This window comes from Calonectris borealis, chromosome 1 (genome assembly GCF_964195595.1).
Source record: "Calonectris borealis chromosome 1, bCalBor7.hap1.2, whole genome shotgun sequence".
In the NCBI taxonomy this organism is placed as follows: domain Eukaryota; kingdom Metazoa; phylum Chordata; class Aves; order Procellariiformes; family Procellariidae; genus Calonectris; species Calonectris borealis.
This window is the reverse complement of record NC_134312.1, coordinates 125,725,667-125,749,843: the sequence shown is the minus strand read 5'-3', so window position 1 is coordinate 125,749,843 and position 24,177 is coordinate 125,725,667. Positions and strand designations below refer to the sequence as shown.

At 35.8% G+C, this 24,177-nt stretch overlaps 1 protein-coding gene across 1 annotated transcript in view; it reads right to left on the bottom strand.

Annotated features, from left to right (window-relative positions):
* Positions 1–13,004: 13,004 nt before the first annotated feature.
* RPGR (retinitis pigmentosa GTPase regulator) overlaps positions 13,005–24,177 on the bottom strand; it is a 43,048-nt gene continuing 31,875 nt past the window's right edge. The window contains exons 8-15 of the mRNA XM_075174248.1: positions 23,353–23,508; positions 22,670–22,794; positions 21,364–21,546; positions 20,311–20,476; positions 19,165–19,271; positions 17,754–17,819; positions 17,066–17,110; positions 13,005–16,704 (exon numbers count right to left, since the gene is read on the bottom strand). Coding sequence (XP_075030349.1) covers positions 14,416–16,704; positions 17,066–17,110; positions 17,754–17,819; positions 19,165–19,271; positions 20,311–20,476; positions 21,364–21,546; positions 22,670–22,794; positions 23,353–23,508 — 3,137 coding nt within the window. The 3' untranslated portion in view covers positions 13,005–14,415. The remainder of the gene's footprint in view (positions 16,705–17,065; positions 17,111–17,753; positions 17,820–19,164; positions 19,272–20,310; positions 20,477–21,363; positions 21,547–22,669; positions 22,795–23,352; positions 23,509–24,177) is intronic.

Here is a 24,177-nt window from a genome sequence, read left to right as displayed (position 1 = left end):
TTTGCAAATTTTAATAGATTTTTAAAAAACAGACCTCCAGTGAACATTAGGAGTACAGCTGACTTTTATGTCTTGCTAATGTGTCTCCTTAATGGAAAAGCAATGAAAACAAACTTCTTTTTTGAAACAAAATACTTATTTTAAATGTTTGAAATATGCCTAAGTAATACAAGCAGTAGTTATTCCAACACTGAAAAAAATCATTAAAATCTATTTCCCAAGAAAATTAATAAAACAATAACAGATACAATGTTCTTATTCATCTGGTTCAATATAGACACTACAATTTGAATTTAAGTTGGTTTCAGCCTAGGATAAAACTTCAATATAGTAAAATAAATTAGCCAGGAGTATTATAAAATAAATTTTAAAAAGTGCAAATGCTATTTTTGTAAAAATGTGTAGAAAGAAGAACCAACTATATACTTATTACTCCATTCAATCAGATTGCCATTACTACGCCATTTATGTATTTATGAAGTACAATATTTTAAACAGAAACATTCTCCCTCCCATTGCAGAAATATAAGGGCCTAAACCAAGTCCAAGATGGACTTCTGATGTCAAATCAAGTGAACCCTTATCACTGCATCAGAGTGCCCAGACGTACTATTACATGTTTGCAGTCTGACGCTTTTCTTCTATGATTGACTGAAATACAGGTATTGAACCAGTATTTTATGTTAAAGAAACCTAACAACAAAACACTTCCGTTCACTGCAGCCTAGGTCATGATGGGAACCGGTGTGAACAATCTGCATGCTCTTTTGAAAGTGTGCTAGAGGAATGAGTCTTTTTCTGAACACCTTCATATAGCAGGTCCAAATGCTTTCTCCTATCTTTCGTCAATGTTTTCCTTACTCCCTCTTACTTTTTTAAATTTTTGTTTGTTGTCTCCACAATGACTGTTTTCATGCTCATCAGAAGGTAACGTGCTAGTCAGGAGGAGACCATTAGCTAATGTTTCTAGAGGTTGGAACACAAGGCTGCTCAGCCAAGAATGTTAGAGGTATGCAAAAGCTTAACAGATTAGTTGTTTCCTGGCCTGTTCTCTTCTGGGTGAGTTAACTGTGTGGCAAAGTATTTTTGGACCTTACTTAGAAGCTTTCCACCACTTAAAGCACAACAGCACACCTGTAATTAAGAATCACAACGATACCACAGACATTCAGCTTGTACCACTTCCATTGTTGTCTTTTGCCCCATTGTCCACAGGCTTGTCTGTGCTGCCGTTCGCAGCTTTAAAGACCAAATTTTTAAACTTAGGATAAAAAGCCTCACTGTGCATACCAGCATGTGCAGCAGAGTTAGTGGGAGTCCTCCACAGTGTCTAGTATCTGGGCAGCACACACCACGTTCTGAGAACTGCTGTGAAACAGGCTGGCAGCAAAGACGAATCCAGCATGGAGTTCAGGCTACACATTAACCACACGCTGATGCTACAGAGAGCGCCTGGGAAACTGAAGGTATCCTGGTAGTACGTTATATTGCCAGCTACATATTCCAGCTCCAGAAATGTTAGGAATGAAATAAAAGCAGAAATCGCCACATGCCATTGGCAGAAAGTCCCTTTTGTAGCATAGCACAATGGTGATCCAAACAACTGGCATTTTGCAACAGATGAACACTGCAGCTCACATGACTGGAGAAAAGACCTTCTCCTAACAGGTATCTCCCAGGATTTCCTTAACTGAGGCTTTTTCCAATCACCTTTGCAGTCTGTGAATTTCACTGCAAACAGTGAAAAAGGCAATCTGCTTTCAACTCTAACAAAAGAAAACTAAGTGCAGAATATTTCAGTGAGACCATTTCTTCTCACACAGCACGTAGCCTGAGCTGCAGTGCCGACACGCACAATAGCGTAGAGCACACCGTTCCTTATCACCACCTGGTCGTGTGCCTTGGCACACCATTGTGCAGGTTCCCAGCAGCCGTGCAAAAGATTCCCTGTGGTCATCCCACTGTCACGTGCTGGGGGCTCCGCACAATGGGAAGTCATTCTGAGAACAAGCACAACCACTGTAAGAATCTTGTCTCCTGGCATTTCGAACAAGTAAACAGGTAGGAGGAGAATGACAGCAGGTTTCAGAAGGGTGTGATCTTTTTTTGAAATGTTCTTGATTTTTTTTTTGTTTTACTGAGAAGATTGACTATGAAGCTAAACATGACAAACTCTTTACAAACTTGACTCTTCTATAATATATTCCAGTATCTATGATGGAAAGCAAAAGCTAATAATTCTTCCACCTTTCTAGGAGCTGAGAAAAGATTGCTTCTTACATATCAGTATATCTGAGGAATAATGCACAATAAAAATGGAAAATGTTTTCATCTAAACTCCTTTGGAAGTGGTGTTATTTATCATTGGTATAGTTTACCTGTAGACTTGAATGGTACCACTATGGGTACACTGCAACAGTCAGTACAGAAGTGTTTAGAGGTAACACATGCGCAGGATTTTGTCTTTGTAAAAAATGTAAAAAAGAACTCCACTGGATAAAATACTGACATTCAGTCTTCCAGAGGAGTATCAGATTGACATGGAATTACTTAGACATCTGTGAGAAAGCCAGAATTTTCTATTTTTGGTCCCTTCTAAATTGAAACGGTCTTCACAGATGTTTAGCATAGTTATGGCCTATGGAAGGGATTCAACCTAGCCATTTCACACTCGAAGAAATTTAAGATTAGCAGGGCATGTATGCACTCTGTAACATGCATCTACAAAACACAGCAAAATGTGTAAAGACAGCTAATTGTAAGAGAAGATTTTAGTCCAACTTTGAACTACTGAAAATGTTTATCCCACTTCATAAGCACATGTAAGTATCTCTAGCTCTGCTGATATGGAGACACTGGTCAAGCAGTTAGCAACAAAAATACTGATGTTCCATATACTGTGGGCAATAAAAGTAGTTAGGACTCAAGTTCTGAGGGAGGAACTTCTCCTAATTACATAGTGAAAAGTCATGACATATTCACATGAAAATCAGTCCCAAAGTCGAACTGATATGAAAAAAGCTCTTCTTCCAATCCTCACCTTTTCAGGTAGATAATCCAATCTCAGAAATGACCTTAACTTCTAGCCTCATCTCTAGGCACACTTGATTTCCAGCTTTCTATCCACCAACAACTGTTTTCTCCCTCATCTAAACATTCAAAACGTAATTTAAGAAATGCAAAGCTTATTTTCTTTCAAAACCATTTCTCCTGCACAGATAATAAGGTGTCCAATGAGGAACAGCACCCTTTAATTCTCTTTAAGATGGCAGCTAAATACTGAAAGCAACCAAAAAAACCAGAACTTGCTGTTTATAAATACTTCCTAGAAGCACAATCTAGTGCTAAATTAAAAAAGACAGGAAGGAACACTTTTTTTTTTGTAAATTTGGTGAAAATCTCATCAGAACTAAATGCTCCAAATGGCTAGGAAAGTTGTCATAGAATGCCATTAAAAAAACCCTTTTTTCTGCTTCTTTATAGAGCCAGCATTGATCAGCAGGACTTAGAACAGCATTATTCTAAGAATAAAACAACATTTTAACAAAATACAAAAGTACTGTCAGCATTCTAGAATTTGCCTATCATGTGGTAAGCAGAATCAGGTGGACACATATTTAGCATACTTGAATAAAAAAGCAGAGCACAATCAGTGTGATGTCATCCATATTAACATAGTTACAGCATTTCAGAAACTGTACACCAAGATCCTACAGTAGCCTTATAGAACTTACACGACTTAAGTACAACTCCTATGCCTACAAAAATCACTGCTCTTTTACAGCTATATAATGGGTGAACTTCTACTGTACTACTCCACAAGTTCTGCTTACAGTGAACTTACGTATCAGGTTTGGATCCTATCATAGAGGCAATGCTTCCTATTAGCCTAAACGAAGGTATCTAAATGCAGGAATCTACAAAGGACATAGAATCTAAGCTGCCATTGTAATTAACAGAAATGTTCCTTTGATAAGCACCACTCAGACATCCCAGGAATCTGAGACATCCTTACGGATGGGGGCTTACGGAGACCTGCATCATTCTGGACCCCAACTCACAGCCATGTACGATACCCCACAACTCCTAAAATCACACTAGATGTGTTTGTTTAGGCAACTGAGCCATGCTCCTCATCAAAAAAATTGGTGGAGCTGAGAAACACTCATTTCACCCCAAAGAAGACACCTACTGTTAAACTGAACAGCTTCCCAGACTGACCACATTTCCATTTACTGTATTTGCAGCTTGCCACAGGTGTCTCTGGCTGTCACCTTAGCTGTTCAACTTCTAAAATAACCCATTCTGAATAATAACTGGGATAGCACAGTTTTACTACTGTCACTTCTGCTTGCCCATTTACAGGCATGTTTTGGAGAGTTTTTACCAAAGGTAGTGAAGGAGACATGAGAATGTCATACTACAGATGCTCTTTTTACTTTAAACGATTAATCATCTGGCCATTAAAAATAATCTCTGAAGAATCTGAGGCTACTAATTAAAGCAAATATATATATATATATGAATATGTATATATGTATTATACATATATTCTATGTATATATATGTTATGTTATATGTATATATTATATATATGTATAATCTCTGCATTATTCTCTTTCATTATGCTTTAGAAGGTTTATTTTCTTATTCCACTTTAAATTCCCTATCATAGAAAGATAATGCTGTAAGAATAACTTCAATAGTTTCACCTCTAAAGTTGAGACACAGAGAAGCTCTGTGTTGAGACACAGAGAAGGTCACACACGGAAAGTCAGAAGTAGTAAAGAACATACAAGTAAAATATTTGAAACAGTTTTAATTTAAGCCTGAGGTTCCAGTTTTTTCAAGGACAAAAAAAGTGGTCAGTACTATGAAACAACCTTAAACATTTTGTACCTCTAGTATAATAAATCAGTACAGCGGAACATCAGTCTTGAAAAGATGACCTTGCAGACTTAACAGATATACAGATTTTGTATAACTGTTTTGTTTGCTTAATTTTTTGCATGCATTCACACTGGTTTTCCTGTAAACCTAGACCTTCATAATAAGACATTCTTAAGGATAAATCTGCTGTATCCAAGCTTTAGGGGACAAATGACCTTACTTGCTTACAGTTTTGGCAAAAGTATTGCCTCAGTGGGTATAACTCAGTGGGTATAACTGCCTTCTGCTAAAAAGGCTGCAGCTGCCTTTTCTTTGGGCAGATTAACACAGAAGACAGACATTTCTTTTCCGAATGCTCTATAAAAATGTGGTCTTATGTCTACAGGAGAGAGGGGAAAAAATTTCGCTCTGTTCCACACCGTTGTCTCACCTGGTGTCATGCTCTGGCTGAGATGGTCTCACTGAAGACTGGAGACATGTCTCATGGTAGACCTTGCTCAAATGACAGTTGCAAACTAGGTTTCCCTATATTGCCCGAACTATTTCATTATGGATCCCTCCTGCATACTTTATGGAAACTGAGCTCTGGCAGACAGGCTGTTCATAATTAGCATTTCAGAAGGGAAGGCTTATGGTATCTTTCCAAGCCTTCTCAAGAAGTCAAAATGTTTTATGTTTGCCATCATTTCATGTTTCTAGGGAAGAAAATCTCAAAACCACTGATGAGACAAATTTAGTTGCAGATCTTTTAAAAATCTGGTGAAAACTCAGTGATGAAGAGAAATCTGTAATTATTACGTGTACCACTCAGAAATGGAGAGTTCTGGGAAGCTCTGGTTTACAGAAAAGATATTTCTGTTTCTAGTTGCCCTGGAAACTGTTAAAAATCCACAGAGAAGATTATTAAAGAGAGCTGAGAATGAGGTAGTTAGCTACATGCTTCCTCCTTGGTGTTGTTCTGCCAAGCAGCCATAAACCAGCCATTGCTTAGCAGAGTTTTTAATCATTTAAGGAACAGATTTCTCCCATTACCTGTCCAGCCCATTGCCTTTAGATGCCCAAAAGCATCCCATGGCTCTCTTACACGCCTATACGACAACTGAATGGAATACATACCTAGCAGGAGTTTCACCATGAAGTAGAAGACTCTTAGTAGATGGTATCAGGTCTAAAGAGGTTGGTCAATGGGCATAATGCTGTCATATGGGACTGAACAATGCCCCCTCCATAGAGCACTGCTCAAGACAACTACAAAATACATTGCTACAGACCACCCTTCTTTTTTGATGCAGGACTGAAGAGGAATAGGTAGAGGAATCATACCCTCCACTAGCTATCATTTCGCTCTCCAAAATACTAGTGCACTCCTGAATTGTCCATGCTGGGAAAATGCACTGTGTTAACGTTTTTCTAAAATAGCATTTAAAGTAACAATATTAACCACAATTTTACATGCTGATGAGAGAAAAAAAAATAAAATAGCTGTTTACCCTTTGTGGGTTGGAGATACATGGATGGGTAGGCATGTAACATTTTCTTGATATTGATCTTGTCATGATATCAAGTTATCTGATGTGAAGTGACTGGAAATACTGCCTGACAAAACTCTTAGTAAAGCTAAGATACATACCTTGTAGTTTCTTACTTAGCAGTTACAGTGAAAGCTTAACATCTTAAAATCCACATAGTGCTAGCCATTTGTTGTCAGGAATTTGAACTGGGCTTTCATTTTGTAGCTATTAAGACAGAAAAGTTATTAGCTCAGCTACTCTAAACCTTAGAGAAGTATCTTTCACTTCAATGATTACTAAAGAAAGAGCTGTCCAGTTTGACGACTGATGAAATTCTAAGACATAAGTACTCAAATGAGAGATTTAAAAGCTTATTCTTTCAATTACTAGGCAGTCAACAAGCCAAACTAGGCTTTCCTTATATATTGTCATGGAAGCAAACAGAGAAGCTCAGTTAAATACAATTAAAAGAATTTTCAGTAAAATTCTTCAGCCGACTCTGTCACCTTACCATGTCTAAAAGTTAACATCTAGACTTCCACTAGGTTATATCGGTTTCCTAATTGTACAATTCTATGTCAAGAGCATTTGACATGGATTACCTGATACTTACAACAGTTGCTTAATGCTTCTGTCATGTAAGTATCTTGGAATACTAATGCAATGCCGAACTCATAATTTCAGGCACACTGTGCAGACAGTGAAACAATTGGAAGTAATTTTTATGTCAGGCATAAGTTTCCATTGCTACATGTCAAGCAAAAATTGAACTTTAAAGACAGTTATGCCTTCTTGTAAATATGATGGAAGAAAATGTTTCAAAATAGTAGATGGCCACATGGTGATACACTGATTATCCTGAATATGTGATGACTAATTACCACAATAGTACTTGTGATACTACAGTTGCATCCTCCAACAGCATGGTGTCACTCTGAGAAAACTGGAATAAAATAGTGAATACATAGCTGTAGATAATGTAGTTAGAAACTGACTGAGCAGACTAATTTTTCATTGTTGTGCTTCTAAGTCTTTTTCTGCCAGTATTTTACTATGCAATATATTTCATTTACTAAAAGCCAAACTCAAGGACCTACAAGTTTAGATCTGTGCATTCTTGTCACAGGCTGGCAGTGCATATACTTTGCATTAAAAGAATTAATCTGATTATATTTATTAATCAAGACTTCAGGTGTCACTCAGAGATAGTACACTGACATTATTACACAGTAGCAGACAGTCCTTTTTTGATTAAGGATTAAGGATTTTTGATTTTGATTTTTGATTTTTAAAGATTATTTCAGTTGGCTTTGGTGTAACTATTCTGTGCCTTGCCAGCTTGCTGCCGTAGGTGTACTTTGAGAAAGATATATCTCTGCATTCTTGTTTGAGTATAAATAATTACTTAACAATGTATAAAATTTTAATGTAAAACTACATTCTAAAAAAGACAGTATTTGTACAGATTTTGGTTTAGATTTTGAATATTCACTACAAAAAACAATTTAAATAGAGTTATCTAAAGGATCCTCTTTCTCCAGCAATACAGAACAAATTTTTTTTTATTTATTCCCCAAGATAAATCAAGATCTGAAATAGCTCAGATGTACTACAGCTTTCATATAAAAAACTGTTATCTTCTCAAAAAAGTTTGTTTTCTTTGGAGAACAAATAAATAATATTAATTTCCAAGGTGAAAAGGAAACAAAACTCTCTATAGAACTAGAAAAAAATTTTAAGGTGTTTTGTGAAGAATAACAAAATAAGTTGGAGACTATTACATCACGTATAATCTCTTATGAGCTATTTTACATAGTAACATAAATACCCTTTAATATTCAGTCACTTGAAAATAGCATACCAAAATAACTCCTAGGCACTTAAGCAAAACAGATGAAATATAATGAGCAACTCCAAATCAGAATATGTTGATGTTATCTCAAAAACTCAGTGTGTCCCTGGAAGATACTATGCTGCATAGAAAATGAATTCTTAATGCTAATAGACACAGAGAAAAACTAACTTGGGAATATTAGCCCACACTTGGATGCAGTTTGTGCATTTTTTCTGAATTCTTATAGAAAAAAGTTTTAGTGTCTGGAGTTTGTCATGCAGCTCCCACGTATTTGCAAGTGCATGAGGACAGTCACTACTTTCTGCTTGTATTATGCCACATAGCTTAGAGTACTGCACGTCTCTCCAAAATCCTGTGCTTTTTGTTGAAATCCCGCCTTAATCATGCTGGTTATTATTCAGTGCTTAGATAAAAATATGGACAAAGGCAAATTTTCACCAATAACACCACCGCACGCAGGAAGGTTCTTCAAGATTCTCTATTCTCTGTACATTCCTGAAAAGGATGCCCCATGCTAAAATCTCCACAGCCTGCAAGAGTGGGTCTCTCGGGGGAGATCCACCATCTGATGGAAAAGTGGCAATTTCTGTACAACCATCAATAATCTTTAAACCCATTCTCATCTCGTATGGGTAGATTTTTCAAGGCACACCCAACTTACTAACACAAGTCCCACCAGCTTTCCCATGAAATTGTTCTCCACATCATGCTGGTACTTGTGAAAGTTCTACCCCAGCTATTAAAAGGCCAGCTTTAAAACACAGCTTAACTTCTTTCTGTACTCTTGATACAGGACACATTCAGGTTTGCTTTGTTCTTTTTCTCCTCAGAGATGACAATGAAGCGCTTAGTAAAACAGATTAAATTTTGCAGCAGTTCTGCTGCTGTGTTTCTAATCATGAGAGTCGTTTTGTGCCTTGGCTAGATGCTGGATAGAATGAAAGTAAGTATTTTAAACTTCCTGTAAGAAAACCAGCCTTTGCCAGGCTGGCTCACAGTCCCAAACTCATATTAGATTGGGGATTATTCTTGAGTTCCCAGTTGAACAGCACAGCACAGTCTCTTGCATTATCACTGGTACACAGGAACTGGGAAATATTACTCTTCAATACTACTGCGACCTATATCTTTACGGGTATAGCTGCAGATAAAGGCTTTGTTTAATATAAAATTCTGCTTACAGCTACTTTTATTTAGCTCTCTCTCACATTCTCAGTATGAAACCACAAATACTTTACATTTCACAAAAATCACAAATGCAACTCTTTGTAAAAGGTGGGGAGAAATTATAAAGCTCTAAACCCATAACGTTGAACCTGGGACATTCCAGCAGACTGCCTTGCAACCCACCTCAGACAGAAAGAGCAGTGTCTCATGTCTGATTTTTCAACGCTGGGACATTTATGAAAGCCAGAATGGTAAATATCTTTACACTTGACATTCCAGGGCCCTCATAATAAATATTTTCATAACTAAGTATGGGCTTTTGAGATAACAGTATTGATATTTGTTTAAATTATGATGGCATGAGGTTGCCAAGCAAAGAAGCAATGGACACTATCACAAATCCTTAAAAAAGACAGTGATTAAGTGTACTTGCTTTTTCTTTTTGCAATAGAAAAATAAAGCCTCTGTAGCTCTCAGCAGTGCAATTTTCTGATGCCAAAGCTATGTCTCCAAAATCCTTTCAATATGCAAAAGCAAACCTCTCCTCTTTCCATAAAAACATATGAATAAGTGTATAAAAATATTACAACTCAGTGAGTGACTTCAGATCACGAACTTGCTCAGAACTTAACTGAGAACAAAACTATAGGTTTGCCATTTGTGCAAGCAAAATTTTTGCTCAGTTGCTCATAGATTGCCACAGTACTAAACACTGTTGTTTATTTGAATTGCACATTTAGAAATGAGTTGAGAATTTGCCCTTTTACATTTACGTTGCCCTTTTTTTGCCTTTTTACAGATCTGACAACATTCTTTTGTCTGAAGATCCTGTTATTTCTGAGGTTGATTCTGCTTCCTGTAACAGTCATTATAAAATTAAAGACAATACACAGAAGTTCAGGTGAGTACACAGTTCATAAATCCACACTATACGCACTAAGAAACAACTCAATTTGCATTAAAAAATGCTCTGCCTTTAATCACTCTCATTTGTTTTGAGTATTTAGCAACACTTTTGTCAGAAGACTAGATTCACACCACAAATTCAATTAATAAAAACAAAAGACTGTTCACTATTCTGAGAGGTAAGATCTAGAAGGTAGTGTCATCTTTGGAGAAAGTAAGCTAAAATTTATCTTAAAAGCTGGCTAAAGCTAAGAAAAGCTAGGGAAAAAAACTAAAAGCAATGGAAACAAAAACTAAATGTCCTTTTATGTATGATTCCTAAAGACCCCATTCTAAAGAATAACCATGTACCTATCCAGATAAGACACTGGGACAAAAAATAGTGAATGAAAACCAGGCATTTTCTGTAGTTTGGAGAAAGATATTTTTGTTATTCAGCATCAATTATGCAGAGAGAACTATTATCTGAATAAATAGTTTGATATTTTCAGAAATTATGGCAAAATTTAACTGCTGAAATTTTGCAGGCACAAGAGAAGAGTTGTGCTACAGCATATTCAAAAGAAATCTAGAGCACCCTCATCTCTAACAGGAGATGCGTGGCAAGAGCAGACTTGCACCCCGCCCCCCAAAAATGGAATATGTGCTTGTAATTCATGCCTGCTATAAAAGGCAGTATGTGCATATGTAATTCTGTGAACATGTATGTGAGAGTGTGCAGGGGGATTCAAACTTCCGAGATTAGCACGTCCTTAGAAATTTGCAGGTGCTTATTAACATTTTATGGATATCTAGTGGTGTTGTTCCCTGTTGTATTGCCACTCTTGATCTTGAATGTGTAGTTGGTTGATTGCCGGTTAACTGTTATTAATAAATCAATAAACCACCTTGATCTTGATTTGATTTAAACCACATAGCTGAACAGTTTTTCCATGTGACAATCATGAGGGAATAAATCATGAAGAGGGAATAAATGCTCTTTTTTCTAATATGTGAATACAGACACATCAAATGACAGTACCAAAAGACAGATTCAAGACAAAAAAAGGAGTTACTTCTTCAAACAACATGTAAAGTAATCCAAGAATTGTTTTCCAAAACATGTACTGGATGCTAAGCGGATTAAAAACTGACTGAAAGAAATTCATGGGAAAAAAATGGCTATTAAATACAATAGATACACCTTCTGAACCGCAGATTATTGAGTACACTGAACATATTCGGTATACTGAAATGATTACACAGGAGGAGTAACACTACATGTTTGCTCTATTCTTGTTTTTTTTTGCCAGGCATTCACCAGCAGCCACCAGATATTGGACTAGACAGACCTTTGGTCTGAGCAGTTGTCTGTTGTTTCTCTCTCTGTTGAAGGACTTTTTTTCTGTACTGAAAACTAGTTCAGGAGTACTTCTGCCATGTTGCTTAAGTACTGCACATAAATCTTTTTGTATCCCATAATAAATACCAAGGACATACTGAATTTCCACAAAACCACAAGTACCAGACTTTATAAATCAGTATGAGTCAAACTAATGGGAGTTACGCTAATGGAGTTCCAAAGTCCCCCCAAAGCCCAGAAACATTGGCACAGTGTACAATTTATGTAACGATATGTGGAAAACCCTTAGAAGTGCTGGAGTAATGCTCTGCTTTTCCCCTACCACAGGAATGATCCACAAAACAATATAAAATCAGTTCTCAATTCAATGAATTTTTATCCAGACAAAACAAAGAAGAGGAGATGCCCATAACTTGGCTTCCTTTACCCTCCTGGGAAGCCTTATGCTATCAGCACATGTTAAGAGAGGAACAACAAATGGTCCCCATTTGCCTAAGGATTTAAATTAAAAGCTACAGCCAAACAGTAAATGAAGAGCCATTCCTATGTGGAATTGGAAATCACTTGCTTCAAAGTGCTCTCACTTTTTCCCCCCTCTCTAGCAAATACTTTTCATAAGAAATAACAGATTTTTTTCACAGCACAGTTTTCTTCCAAAGCTGAATTTTAGAATCACAAATAAGTAGATGTCATACCCAAGAAACATGAGTTTAGGCCTATAAAAATACTTTTTGATATTACTGTAAGTTTAATCACAGTAACATCCTAATCTTTCCTAAAAAAGATAAAATAACACAGCTTAACTCCACTTTGTTTCAAAAGCAAATATTTTCACAGCAGTTCAGTGATAACACAGCACTTCTGCTAAATAACCGAGGACTCCGTTGTTAGAGAGAGATGTTTTCTTGGGAAGTGCATTTAACTATTAAAATATTCCACTCTATCAGAATACGAGGATACTTATCCTTTTCCAAAGACTTACACGTGCTGATGTCAAGACAATGTATTCCAGAAAATCCCAAAGCTTGAAACAAATTTCACAGGGACAAAATACTGCCACTGGACTAACTTTTTGTTACAGTTAGGGCATATAGCACATGACTGAAAATGATCTTACCTTCATATGCGGTATATGGAAGGGGTGACTGAGTTAAGGATCGGACTGAACTGGAATCTACTGGCAAACTATTAATCTACCACAGCCTTTTTAGAAAACAAATTCTGGAGACATTGTGTCAAAGATCATTTAATGCCGGTATCTTACAAAACAACATTAAAAACGTTTCATAATCTCAACATATGTATTGATTCTATTAACACTTTTATTGAATGACATTTATTCATTTTGATTCTTTTCTTCTCCCGTCCTCATTTTCAAATAGGATTCAAACAGCTATTTTTCTAGAGAATGTCAATACTGAGATCTGTTTACAAAAATTTTTCAGACCACTCACAATATTTAAGTAATAATGCTGTACGACGAGTCCCTTTCCCTTCTTTTGCCAGTTCAACCACTAATAGTTGAAACAGTAATGCAATATCTTACAAAGTCATAAAAATAATTTGCAAGATTTTTTTGTGTATTTTAAGGAAACTCCAAAAGTATTAACATACTTTGTCTCTTCCAAAAAGAATTCAGACTTTCATGCATTTTCTCTACTATTCCATCTGGCTTCTTGGTTTATTGCATCATCCTCTTTTTGGAGACCACAGATGTGATTTTTAGGAGGGAAAAACGCGAATCTCCTCCAATGAGGAGAAGCTTAGGCTCTTGTCCTGAAAACATATATACGCTTCACACTGCAACAAAGTATATTCCCCTCCTTGAGAACCTTAGAGTTAGCTGACTAATGTCACTTAGTCTTTTGTAGGCAGATATTGAATCTTTTGTTTACTGCACAGTATACACAAGAAAATAATGTTTTACAGGTGTGTATTTTCAAATTCTTAATTATGTCTAATCACCAAATTTAATAGTCAAAAATTATCCCTAAACAGATGCATTCTGACGCTACTGTAATCTAGGCCAGATTCTGAGACTTGTATTTGTCTTTTTGCACATAATTGTGTGCTGACACCAAAATAAAAGTCAACCTGAAGGCCTTCAAAAAAGCCCAGGCCACCATTTACCCAGGCTTGTATTGCCATTTACCTCCCATCTGCCGACCCATGTAAATTTGGCAACTTGTCCTTTCTTTACTTTACGCCGAGTACTCAAAACATTTTACCAATATATGAACAGAAGAAAAGTAGGGGGAATGAATACAGAGTGATACCAAAATTTTAAAATATGTATCTTTGAGGATTTACTGACACTCCTTTCATATAAGGCACATTAACAAGTAAGCTATCCTGCAGCTAAAACTGATGCATTACTTTAAGAAATCTGATTCAAAGGCAAAGAAGATTACACTGTTACAATGTATAATTTATGTTGTCAGCATGACATTATAATTTAATTAAGAGGCAAACACATTTTGCCTCCTCAGTAATTATTTTTCTAAACCTGTGTCATATATGATACAGATGATTGTGTAAATGACTGTATCAACAATTTATATGATTTCTCTCACAAAAGCTTTCCAAATCTAAGCATTTTCTTCAGTCCTTTTCAAGAAATTGGCACTTAAAGTATATGCATAATAATTGACTACATTAAAAAAATTTTTTAAGTAATAAAAATCAATCTGCCATAATTCCAAAGTTTGCTGAATAGGCTTAAAATGCATCTCCAGTAGTCTATACTACTTTAGTGTTAAATAATGAGGTAGCACATTGTTCCAAAATTGTTCTGAATTATGTAAACCATTTGCTACATGCTGTTTGGACTTCATTTTTTGTTTAGAGCTATTTGGTGAAGCAGTACTTTCTGTCTTCCCTAGCTTCCTGGTTTTGCTTTTCTTTTGTGGAAGCTTATTACTATCATTTTTCCTTTTACCTTTTGCTTTTTCCTCTTCCTCTCCTTCTTCCTCCTCTCCCTCATCCTCTTCTTCCTCCTCTCCCACATCCCCTTCCTCCTCTTCTCTTTCTTCCCCCTCTCCCTCTTCCCCTTTTTCTTCTTCTCCCTCCTCCCCTTCTTCTTCCTCCCCTCCCTCTTCCTCTTCTCCCTCTTCCTCCTCCTCTCCCTCTTCTTCCTCCACTTCCTCTTCTTCCTCTCCTTCTTCAACTCCCTCTTCTTCTTCCTCCCCTTCTCCATCTTCTTCCACCCCTTCTCCCTCTTCTTCATCTTCTCCTTCTTCCCCTTCCTCTTCTTCATTTTCCCACTCCTCTTCCTCGTTTTTATCTTCCTCCCCCTCCTCCCCTTTTGCTTCTGCCTCTGTTCCTTCCTCTTCCTCCTCCTCCTCCTCCTCTTCTCCTTCCTCTTCCTCTTCATCCTCCCCCTCTTCTCCTTCTTCTTCCAATCCATCCTCCCCCACTTCCTTAGTCCTCCTATTTGCATCTTCCTCTTCCTCTTCTTCTGCGGATACCTCTTCTTCTTCCCTCCCTGCCAATGATTCTTCCAACTCCTCCTCTTCACCCTCTTTGTCTTTTTCATTCTCCCTGTTTTCTTCTTCATTTTCCTTTTCACCTTCTCCTTCCTCTTCTGCCTCTACCTCTTTTTCTTCCTCACCCTCTCCGTCTTCACGTCCTTCCTCACTCTCATCTCTTCCCTCACTCTTAACCTGTTCCTCCTTTTCTTTTTCAGTGTCTTCCTCTTTTGCATACTCCTCCTCCTCCATATCCTTGTCTTCTCCCTCACTCAGCATTTCTTCTTCCTCCATCAACCTGCCTTCCTCATCTCCTTGCTCTTTGCCATTTTCCTGATTAACCTCTTCAATCTCTTCTGCACCCTCATTCTCACTGTCTCTTTCAGCCTGTGATTCTTCTCTTTCATTTTCTTCCTCATAATCTTTTTCCTCTTCTTCTTCATCTCTTTCTACTGAAATTTCATATCTATCTTTTTTAACCTCACTCTCTTCTTCTTCCTCCCCTAATTCACCTCCACTGTCAACTGTTTCATCTAGTTTTTCTTTTTCACCTTCACCCTTCTCACTGCCTTCACTCTCCTGCTCTTGATTAGATTCCTCCTCATTCTTAATTTCTAACTGCCTGTCTTCATCAGATTTAGCTTCAGAGTTTGTTTCTTCCTCATTATTCAGACTTTTTATATCAGTCTCTTCTACATATTCTTTCTCATTATTTGTAGCTTGCATCTCCTCAATCTCACTGTCTTCTTTTTCTAAGTCCAAATCTTTCACATTTTCTACTGTTTTCATTGCCTTCTGGATCTCTCTGTCTTCATAGTAATGCTCTTCTTTTTCCCTACTCTTACGTACGTATTTTCCAAGATCATTACTACCTTCCTCAGATGGAGATGATGACATAGTTACAGCTATTTGTTTTAAAAATGGATCCTTTTTTTTAAAACCCCTCTGCTCTTCACTGCTTTCTTCTCCTCTGACGCATATTCTTTCACATTTATCAGATTTTTCAACAATATCCTTTATTTTGTTTCGACTTTCTACTGCTTCTCGACTTCCTTGCTTTTTAACAGGATTGTGTTTTTGTACAACTAATGAATCAGTCTGGGGCCGATCCCTGGATGCAGAAGGAAGTACATCTATTTTAAGCGATTGCTTAGATTTAACAGCTTTTGACTTTTTATTGGAAGAATTCGTTTTTTCAGTCAGAATTTGTTTTTCAGTGGGAAGATTATAAGTTACTTCCTCTCTGACAAATTCAGGATTTTCCACATATTCTTCCTTCCTTTTCACTAACCTGCATTTGTCCCTAGTAATTTGTTGAACACCACTTTTCAAAGTACTAACACTTTGTGCATGCTCAGATTTACCTTTCATTGTATTTTTTTTGGCCACAGGCTTCCCTACAAAGGCACTACTTTTTTCTAAATCTTGTCCTAGTGATTCTGAAAGTGAAGACTGCTTTTGTAAAGAGCCAGAATCTAATTTTGAGTCTTTCTTCATGAAATGAGAATCCTTGTTTTTCAGCCCACCCTTACCATCTCTTTTCAGTTTCACATTTTTATTGTTCTTCTATTCCACATGAGAAGCAGAAAATTAAAAAGAAAGAAGGAAAGCATTAAGGACAAATGACAGCAAAAGAAAAAGGTTTCAAAAACATCTGAAGAAAAGAAACACTTTGTATGAGGGGACTAAAAGATAGCATAAAAGGCAGAGTCTTTCACATGAAATGAATTTACAAGTGCACATATTAGAAGAATGTAACATTCTGTTGATGATAAATGTACTACTACTCCTTTTTCATTATTCAAGCACACAAAGTGAATGCAAGAAGTACAGCCAGTATCATGTCCCAAAAGCTAGACCACATGCAATGTGTGAGGCTGTGCAAACAGAAGGAAAGAACTTCAGTTCTCTTACACCTTCCTCCAACTTTCCCCTTGGGAAATCTTCTGATACACTCACTGTTATGCTTTTTCTAGTAAGTCTGAAACTCTGTTGTCTTTCTGCTTTAAATTTTACACTTTTTAAAATTTTTTTTTAAATTTTACATTTTTAAACAAATTCTGCAGAATAATTTTTTAAATATAGAATAAAATGATAATGAAATATTCCCAAATGTTGGGATCACTTTAGGAGTGAAATAGAAAGAACACAAAAGTATTTTAATTTCATAATTAAAACCAGTATTATTGTTCCTTTAAATATACTCCATGATGAATTTCTGTAAATAAGATCTTTACTTACATTGTGTCCCAAAAGTCAATTAAAATATTTTAACATCAACAAACCAGTAGAAACGTATGTTATCAGCATAAGTCACAGAGTGTATGTGATAGTCTTTTGTTCCTTAAACTGGTGAAGTATTATATACTCTTATCTCAAACTATGCTGCATATGAGGAGTTCTATAAGCGTGCACAAATTCTCTCTGACTTCTGTCAGCTTCTTAGAATTTTACCTCATGGATATTCAGAAAATTAGCAAGAGGAGGCCTATAAAACTTGCCTAGCTTTTTTAAAACTCAAAGCAAAACAATAAAGTACAAGGATAATACAAGAATCATAGATCTTTTAAACGTCAGTATAAGTATACGTGTATATATATAATTAGTTACAGTACCTTTTGTTTTTCGAGTGGTGATAATTTTAAGGAATGGTCACTGGGATTCAATTTCATTGCATGTGTCTGCAAAGAGTAAGATCTCTATTAAAAACATAAATATAACTAATAGGGAAAGCAGCATCAAAGCCCAGTTCTACTAAACAGAGGTTTAGTTATTTTATTAGTTATTAGGTTTAGTTATTTTATTATTTATTATTATATTATTAGGTTGAGACAAATCTGTATGATCACTCAACTCACCTATGTCAGTTCCACTCCCTCATTTACTCCTTATAAAGAGAGCGAGTGGTAACCAGCTTAGATGTCAACATCCAAACTGTCTGTAGAGACTGAAAGCTACGTGCCCTCTCTTACAGCTCGCCAGCACATTTTAGATCCACCTTTCATTCACTGAGAAGTTGTGGCTACAAATATAACACCTTACTCCCTTATCATCACAACCTTCAACTTAACATCCAGTTTGATAGCACAGCCTTGAAAGAACATGTTCAAAGAAACATTATACAGCAGAAATTTTCATTGGAATCTAATGCCTTTATCTCTTCTATATAAAGCAAAAAAAGAAAAGGCAAGGCAATGTAGAATACTAGGTGGGCAAGTATAGTGAGATTTTGGTCATTCCTTCCATATCCTCCAAATGACAAGATAATGTTCTCTGCTGCTGTTTGTTAACTGCTTATGGTTTAAGCACCATATTCTTTTTCAACACAGTAAGCATGGACAGTTCTGATTTCTGACTCCCAAGAATTTGTATATCAATATGATATTAAAGGTTTTTTTCCTCTTGTCACATTCGTCAATAAGATCTATGTTGCCACAGTTCAGAAAAATTGAAACAACTATGCTGTAACAGATTGAGAGAACAAAATGTTTTGGAAAGGTGTGCAAGTGATAAGGTGAACATATTTTTTAAATAAGAGAAATACGTAGGAATATGCTTGGGGATCACCAAATAATCAAAATGTCTGCATTTTGGTCTTCCCTTTAATGGGATCCTGTACTAAAAAAGCTCTTCTCGGAACAGGAAAAGACAGCTCTCTGCTTCATTTTCTGCAGTTCTCTCTCTTGGAAATCATCAAGATGAGGAAGGTCAGAGAGAGAGATCACCATGTGGTATCCACCATCCTTCTCCTCTTCTTTCTGACATCCAGAGCTAAAGCGTGGGGAGGGGCTGCACTACTTGGACTGCTTGAACCTCATATTACAACATTACTTGGAAAATGAAAACAAACTTTAGCATTCAATAACGATGATAAGAAATGCATGCTCATTTAACAGTATGTCAGTACCTATGAAATTCTGGGCAAGCCAGGAGTTCTGTACTAGAACTTGAAACATGATTTAGCTGCTTTGTTCTTCCCCTGCATAAAAACGATTGAATCACAGATTCATCAGTGGAATACATTACCATATTTAGGATGTCGGTTGTATCTCCAAGGTTTCTGTCATTATTTTCATTATCTGAATCTTCTTCCGCAGAGCATTCACCAGGTTCATCTTTTTGATGATTCTTTTCTTTAAGGTAAAATAGGGGGAAGTAAACAAATACCATAGGAACAATACATAGCAAACAGAACACCCCGCTCTTGTAAAATATAGATTATCTCTATTTTACTGACATAGGACTGACGTCCTGAGATTCCTCATTCCCCCAGACTAAGACACAGCAGAAACACTTCCACCTCCTTTTCATCAGTATTAACATTAGAGGTAGCTCAGCAATCTGGCCTCAGAGCACTGTAGATCTCTGACCATTTCTGCAGGCTTTCAAAGCATAAATATTACATGGGACAAAGCTTCTTTTGGATAATCTCTTTAATAATAGTGTACCAATTAGACTAAATTAGCTGCAGTCATATTATCTACATTGTACATTATCTGCGTAACGGATGGAGGGACAATGAGTTTAACTTCAATGCAGCATCATAAAAATGTACCTACATTATTTTCAGGTTCACCTCAAGTTCATCAGGTATATGACCAGTTTCATATGGCACAAAGCCTGAGGTTTTAGGCTTCAGAAGACTCTAAAGGCAATTCAAATTTCACTGCTTTCCTGGAACCAGAAATGCTAATGGACATGCTGGCAGCTTTACAAATAATCATCTTAATTCTAACTGAATTAATTACTTTCAAATTGGATTTGACTGTCCAAGAAATCTGAGCTAACTTTTACACAGAAGCACTGCATCCTGCACTCTTCAGTACTGCTCTTCACAGAAAATCACACGTGCCCAGGAACGCAGATGAAGTCCAGAACTGCTCTAGAGAATCTCTGCAGAAGTCCAGCACTGTATCAGTACCATTGTTACCCAGGCTTTTGCATTAGCTAGAATACTGCAAATCCTTATTATCTTAGATAACAGAGAGTGAAGAGTACTTCTGCACTTCCAAGTATGCATTTCTCAACTTTCACGTCTGTATTCTGCGAGACTCTCTTGAGGTAAGACTGAACTTAAACCTTTCATGTTCAAACTGAGCATTTGTTTATGAATGATGCAAGCCAAACTACATAATTCTCAGAAAACAGCAACAAAATGTGGGGACACTTCACCTTTTTCATGGTCTTTATCCTTCATAGGTTCAGCTTTAGGAAGACTTGTTACAGAAAAACAGAGTGGGCTCGTGTTGCTAGTCACAGGCAATGAAGATTTTAAGAAGCTTTCTCCCAGTGGAGGCAGAGTTCGTGCCATTCGAATAAACTGTTCTGGTGAATTTTCCTTCAGAAGATTGAAAGAAATTATTGAGAATAAGAGTAGAAGAATAAAATGTAAGCAACCTCTCATACTTTGGTTGATGATAGAGTCTTGTAACTTTGTATGTAAAGCATAAACAAAATTTCTTGAATATTTTAATTATTTATAAAAAGCAGAAAGATATAGTGGGATATTATAGGTCATTTCTACACAATAATCTCAAGCAATCTTAAAATATAGACAAAGGATAAAAAGAATTTTGATTTTTATTTAAAATGAAAATACTAGTTTCTCAAATAACACTGAGTTACTTAATCCACAGCATCAATATATTTTTACAAAATAAATGTGGTTTTGTGGTAGAGTTAGTTTTCAGACAGGTAAGTGAAATGATCCAAATCATTGTGCTGCTAAAGAAATCACATGGAATGTGTAGTGGAGATAAAGAAGAAGAAACTACTATTTTAAGTAGCTACAGGATCTTAGGATCATTTTAAGCTGATTGTGAAACTTTCCCCTTTGATATTTTATAAACTATGAACTTGTTTAATCTATTCAAGGACTCAGAGGGAACACCAAAAAGAGTCAGGTTCTTGTTCTTTTTTTTTAATATTTCTAAGATATTTTTAAAAATGCAAAGGAACAGGCTCTACATTTTAGAATTAAAAAAATACAAAACCAATTTGAGTCTTTTTCACAGAAATAAGCAAGCAAAATCTGACCAATACCTATCTTTTACTGCATCAATTTTGGGACCAGGGTAGATACTCATTCTTCTTTTTATACATTAAAATTAAACACATATTTTAAGGAGATATATTTATCTGCTGGGTGTATGCTGCGATTTTAGTTTAAAAAGTTATTTTGTTTCCTAAAACAAGTATGGCAACTCTAAACAACTCTGAATTTACCCTTTCTCGACGTCGCATTCGTGCTGATGTTAGTTGTAGGGTGTTTGATAGTAGTGAGTCTCCACTCATTTTAGAGATAGTAGCAGTCAAACGGCTCTCATATAAATCTTCTAGGAATGTCTCTTCAGATCCTTTAGGTCTTGGAGCAGCAAAAACTAGCATGTGACAACCACCACAAGCAACCTACAGCACCAAAAAAAGGTCTGTTTATTTCATTTGCAAGTATCAATATAAGGATCTAATTTTCTTACAATCGTCCCTAGGGACTTAGATTATAAAAAAACCATAATAAAAGTAAGAGATGTTAAATTGCTTCAAATTTAGCTCCTAATGACGTTAGCAAGATAAAAGTACAATTACAATTATTAATGACTAGTGATCTATGTTCATTTCTCTTTACTTAAATACAATACAAGATAGGTCTATCAAATTATTGATACAGAAGAAAGCAAAGATATTTCCACCAATTTTGAAGAGATTTGAGCTAATTATTTTGACGCAAAATGTGGGCAATACTGATATCTTCAGTGATACAAACCTAGATATTTTATCACAAAATCCACAAAATGTAACACAAAGTCCTACACCCTCCAAAAGACAAAGTATAATTACATGACGATCACAGGTTTCACTTTCTAAGAAGTTTAAATCCCTTACCACTTCTGATAAAACTTCCTTAAACTCTAAGTCCAGTAAACAAACAGAAGTGAGCCATAGACTTTAGTCCCAAATTTTGCTCAATTCTGAGTCATGTTTGCATTTTTGATGATGGCAATTCTGTGATATTTCTTAAACACCTCAGGAAATAGAAGAGAACAATGCCCTTCAAAGGAAACAGTATTTCTCCTTTCTCATCCCATTTGGATTCAAAAAAGCAACTCCTCAAATTTTCTTAAGATTTAATAAATATCCCACTGTACAAATAATCATTAAAATTAAAAAGATGTCAGTCCAGTGTTTTCAGAACAGATATTAGTTTCCCCCCTACTGCCAACAATCTAAGAGCAACAAATATTTAATTTTATAGGTTACTACCAGCCCTATAGACTAAAATACTATAGTACAACACTACCGAATAAAGCCCTAAAAAGCAGTCTATATGTGTAGTCCAAGCCAAGTGCATTCTAAACTAAATGAACAGTGTGATAAGTAGACGTAATTTCCTTTTTCTTTCAATTTGTGTTGTCTACTAATTAAATGTTGTAGAAAAAAACAATTCTATCATGAGATTTCAACTCTCATTAATAACATATTTCATAAAAATGTAAACATTTTGATGTCTGAGGAGCATGAACAAAAGTTTTACCAAAAGGACTGTGAACCTCAAGAAATTATAACACAGAGTGGGATCAAACTGATTTGTAAAATTCTCTTCTCCAAGTCCTAACTTGCCATGTCGCCCATCTCCAAAAGTAAACATGACGCCATTTTCTGTATATAGAAAAAAAAGGATGTTATTAATAACAAAGATTCAGTACAAAACCAGGACAAAACCATTACAAAGAAAGTAACAGGCCATGTAAGTAAGGAATATTTCTCTTCCAAAAGCAAAACCTGAACAATTATTTTCAGATTTTCATCAGATGAATATGATTCAAATATATATATATATATATATATATATATTTAGGACAAAGTACTGTCGGAGATTAGAGTTAATCTAGACAATTTTGGGAAAAAAACTCCAACAACAAAACACTAAGGTTGAAATTGTATAGCAAAACAAAGGCTTCTAAACAAGAATACTTGTTAGCAAGGCATGATTATGAGGTTACAATTCCCCAGGAGATACCACGTACAGAACTATGCATAGCATGGCTGTGAATCAGAAATTCCTAATATCAAATCTGGCTTTCTCACTAGCTCACTTAACCTTCAGAACTAGTAAGTCTGCATATGTCTTCTTCTACTGCTCATTTTATAAAGAAAGCTTTTACAGTATAACAGAGAGTCACTGGAAGCGCACTTCAGAATTTTTCACTTACATACCTGCAATTACAGCAGTATGATTTTCCCCACATGTAACATTACATATTTTATGCCTCCTCAAGTGTTTCACAGACTTCGGTACTGAAGTTTCAAAAATAAAAGTACCATGTCCCAGCTGCCCATATTGTCCAAGTCCAAAAGTATATACATCTGTCTCTGAAAATGTACAAAGTTAACAACAAATATGTTGATATATACATTATAACCTGCTTGCTATTAGCCAAGTGAAAGTCAAATGATATCAGCATCAAAAAGCAATGTTTTATCAATTAAAAAATGTACCAACTAATCAATTAAATTTATGAATTAATAAAAAATTAAAACAAAATAAAAAACAAGCAATGAAGCACTAAAATATATACAGAAAAGAATTTTGAATGGTTCAATATGCAATATATTTTCTAACATAACTACAAAATAATCCACTGATCACATATACACAAAATATCAGCTAACAAAAAATTTATGGGAGTTTACATACTGCAATTAATTCAAGACCACAATGTTTACATTTATGTGCATTTTCAAGTACAATAGTCTCATCTTAATTTCTGGTTACCTGCATGTACACTGTATGACCCTAAATTTAATAGGCTAGACCTCTTTAAACCAATACTAATTTCTGTGTAAGAAGAGACTGGAACAATAACAGAATAGGTTTCAGTATTCTGTTCAGCTACCAAATCAGCCCTGCATTAAATACAGAGAACACTATAACTGTGTTATCTTGTGACAGTATAATAACCTTTTCACTTTTATATTTTGTCCATTTAATGGATTGTCTGTGCCAGGAAAAAAAAAAGAGAGCTTCTCCAAAACAATAAA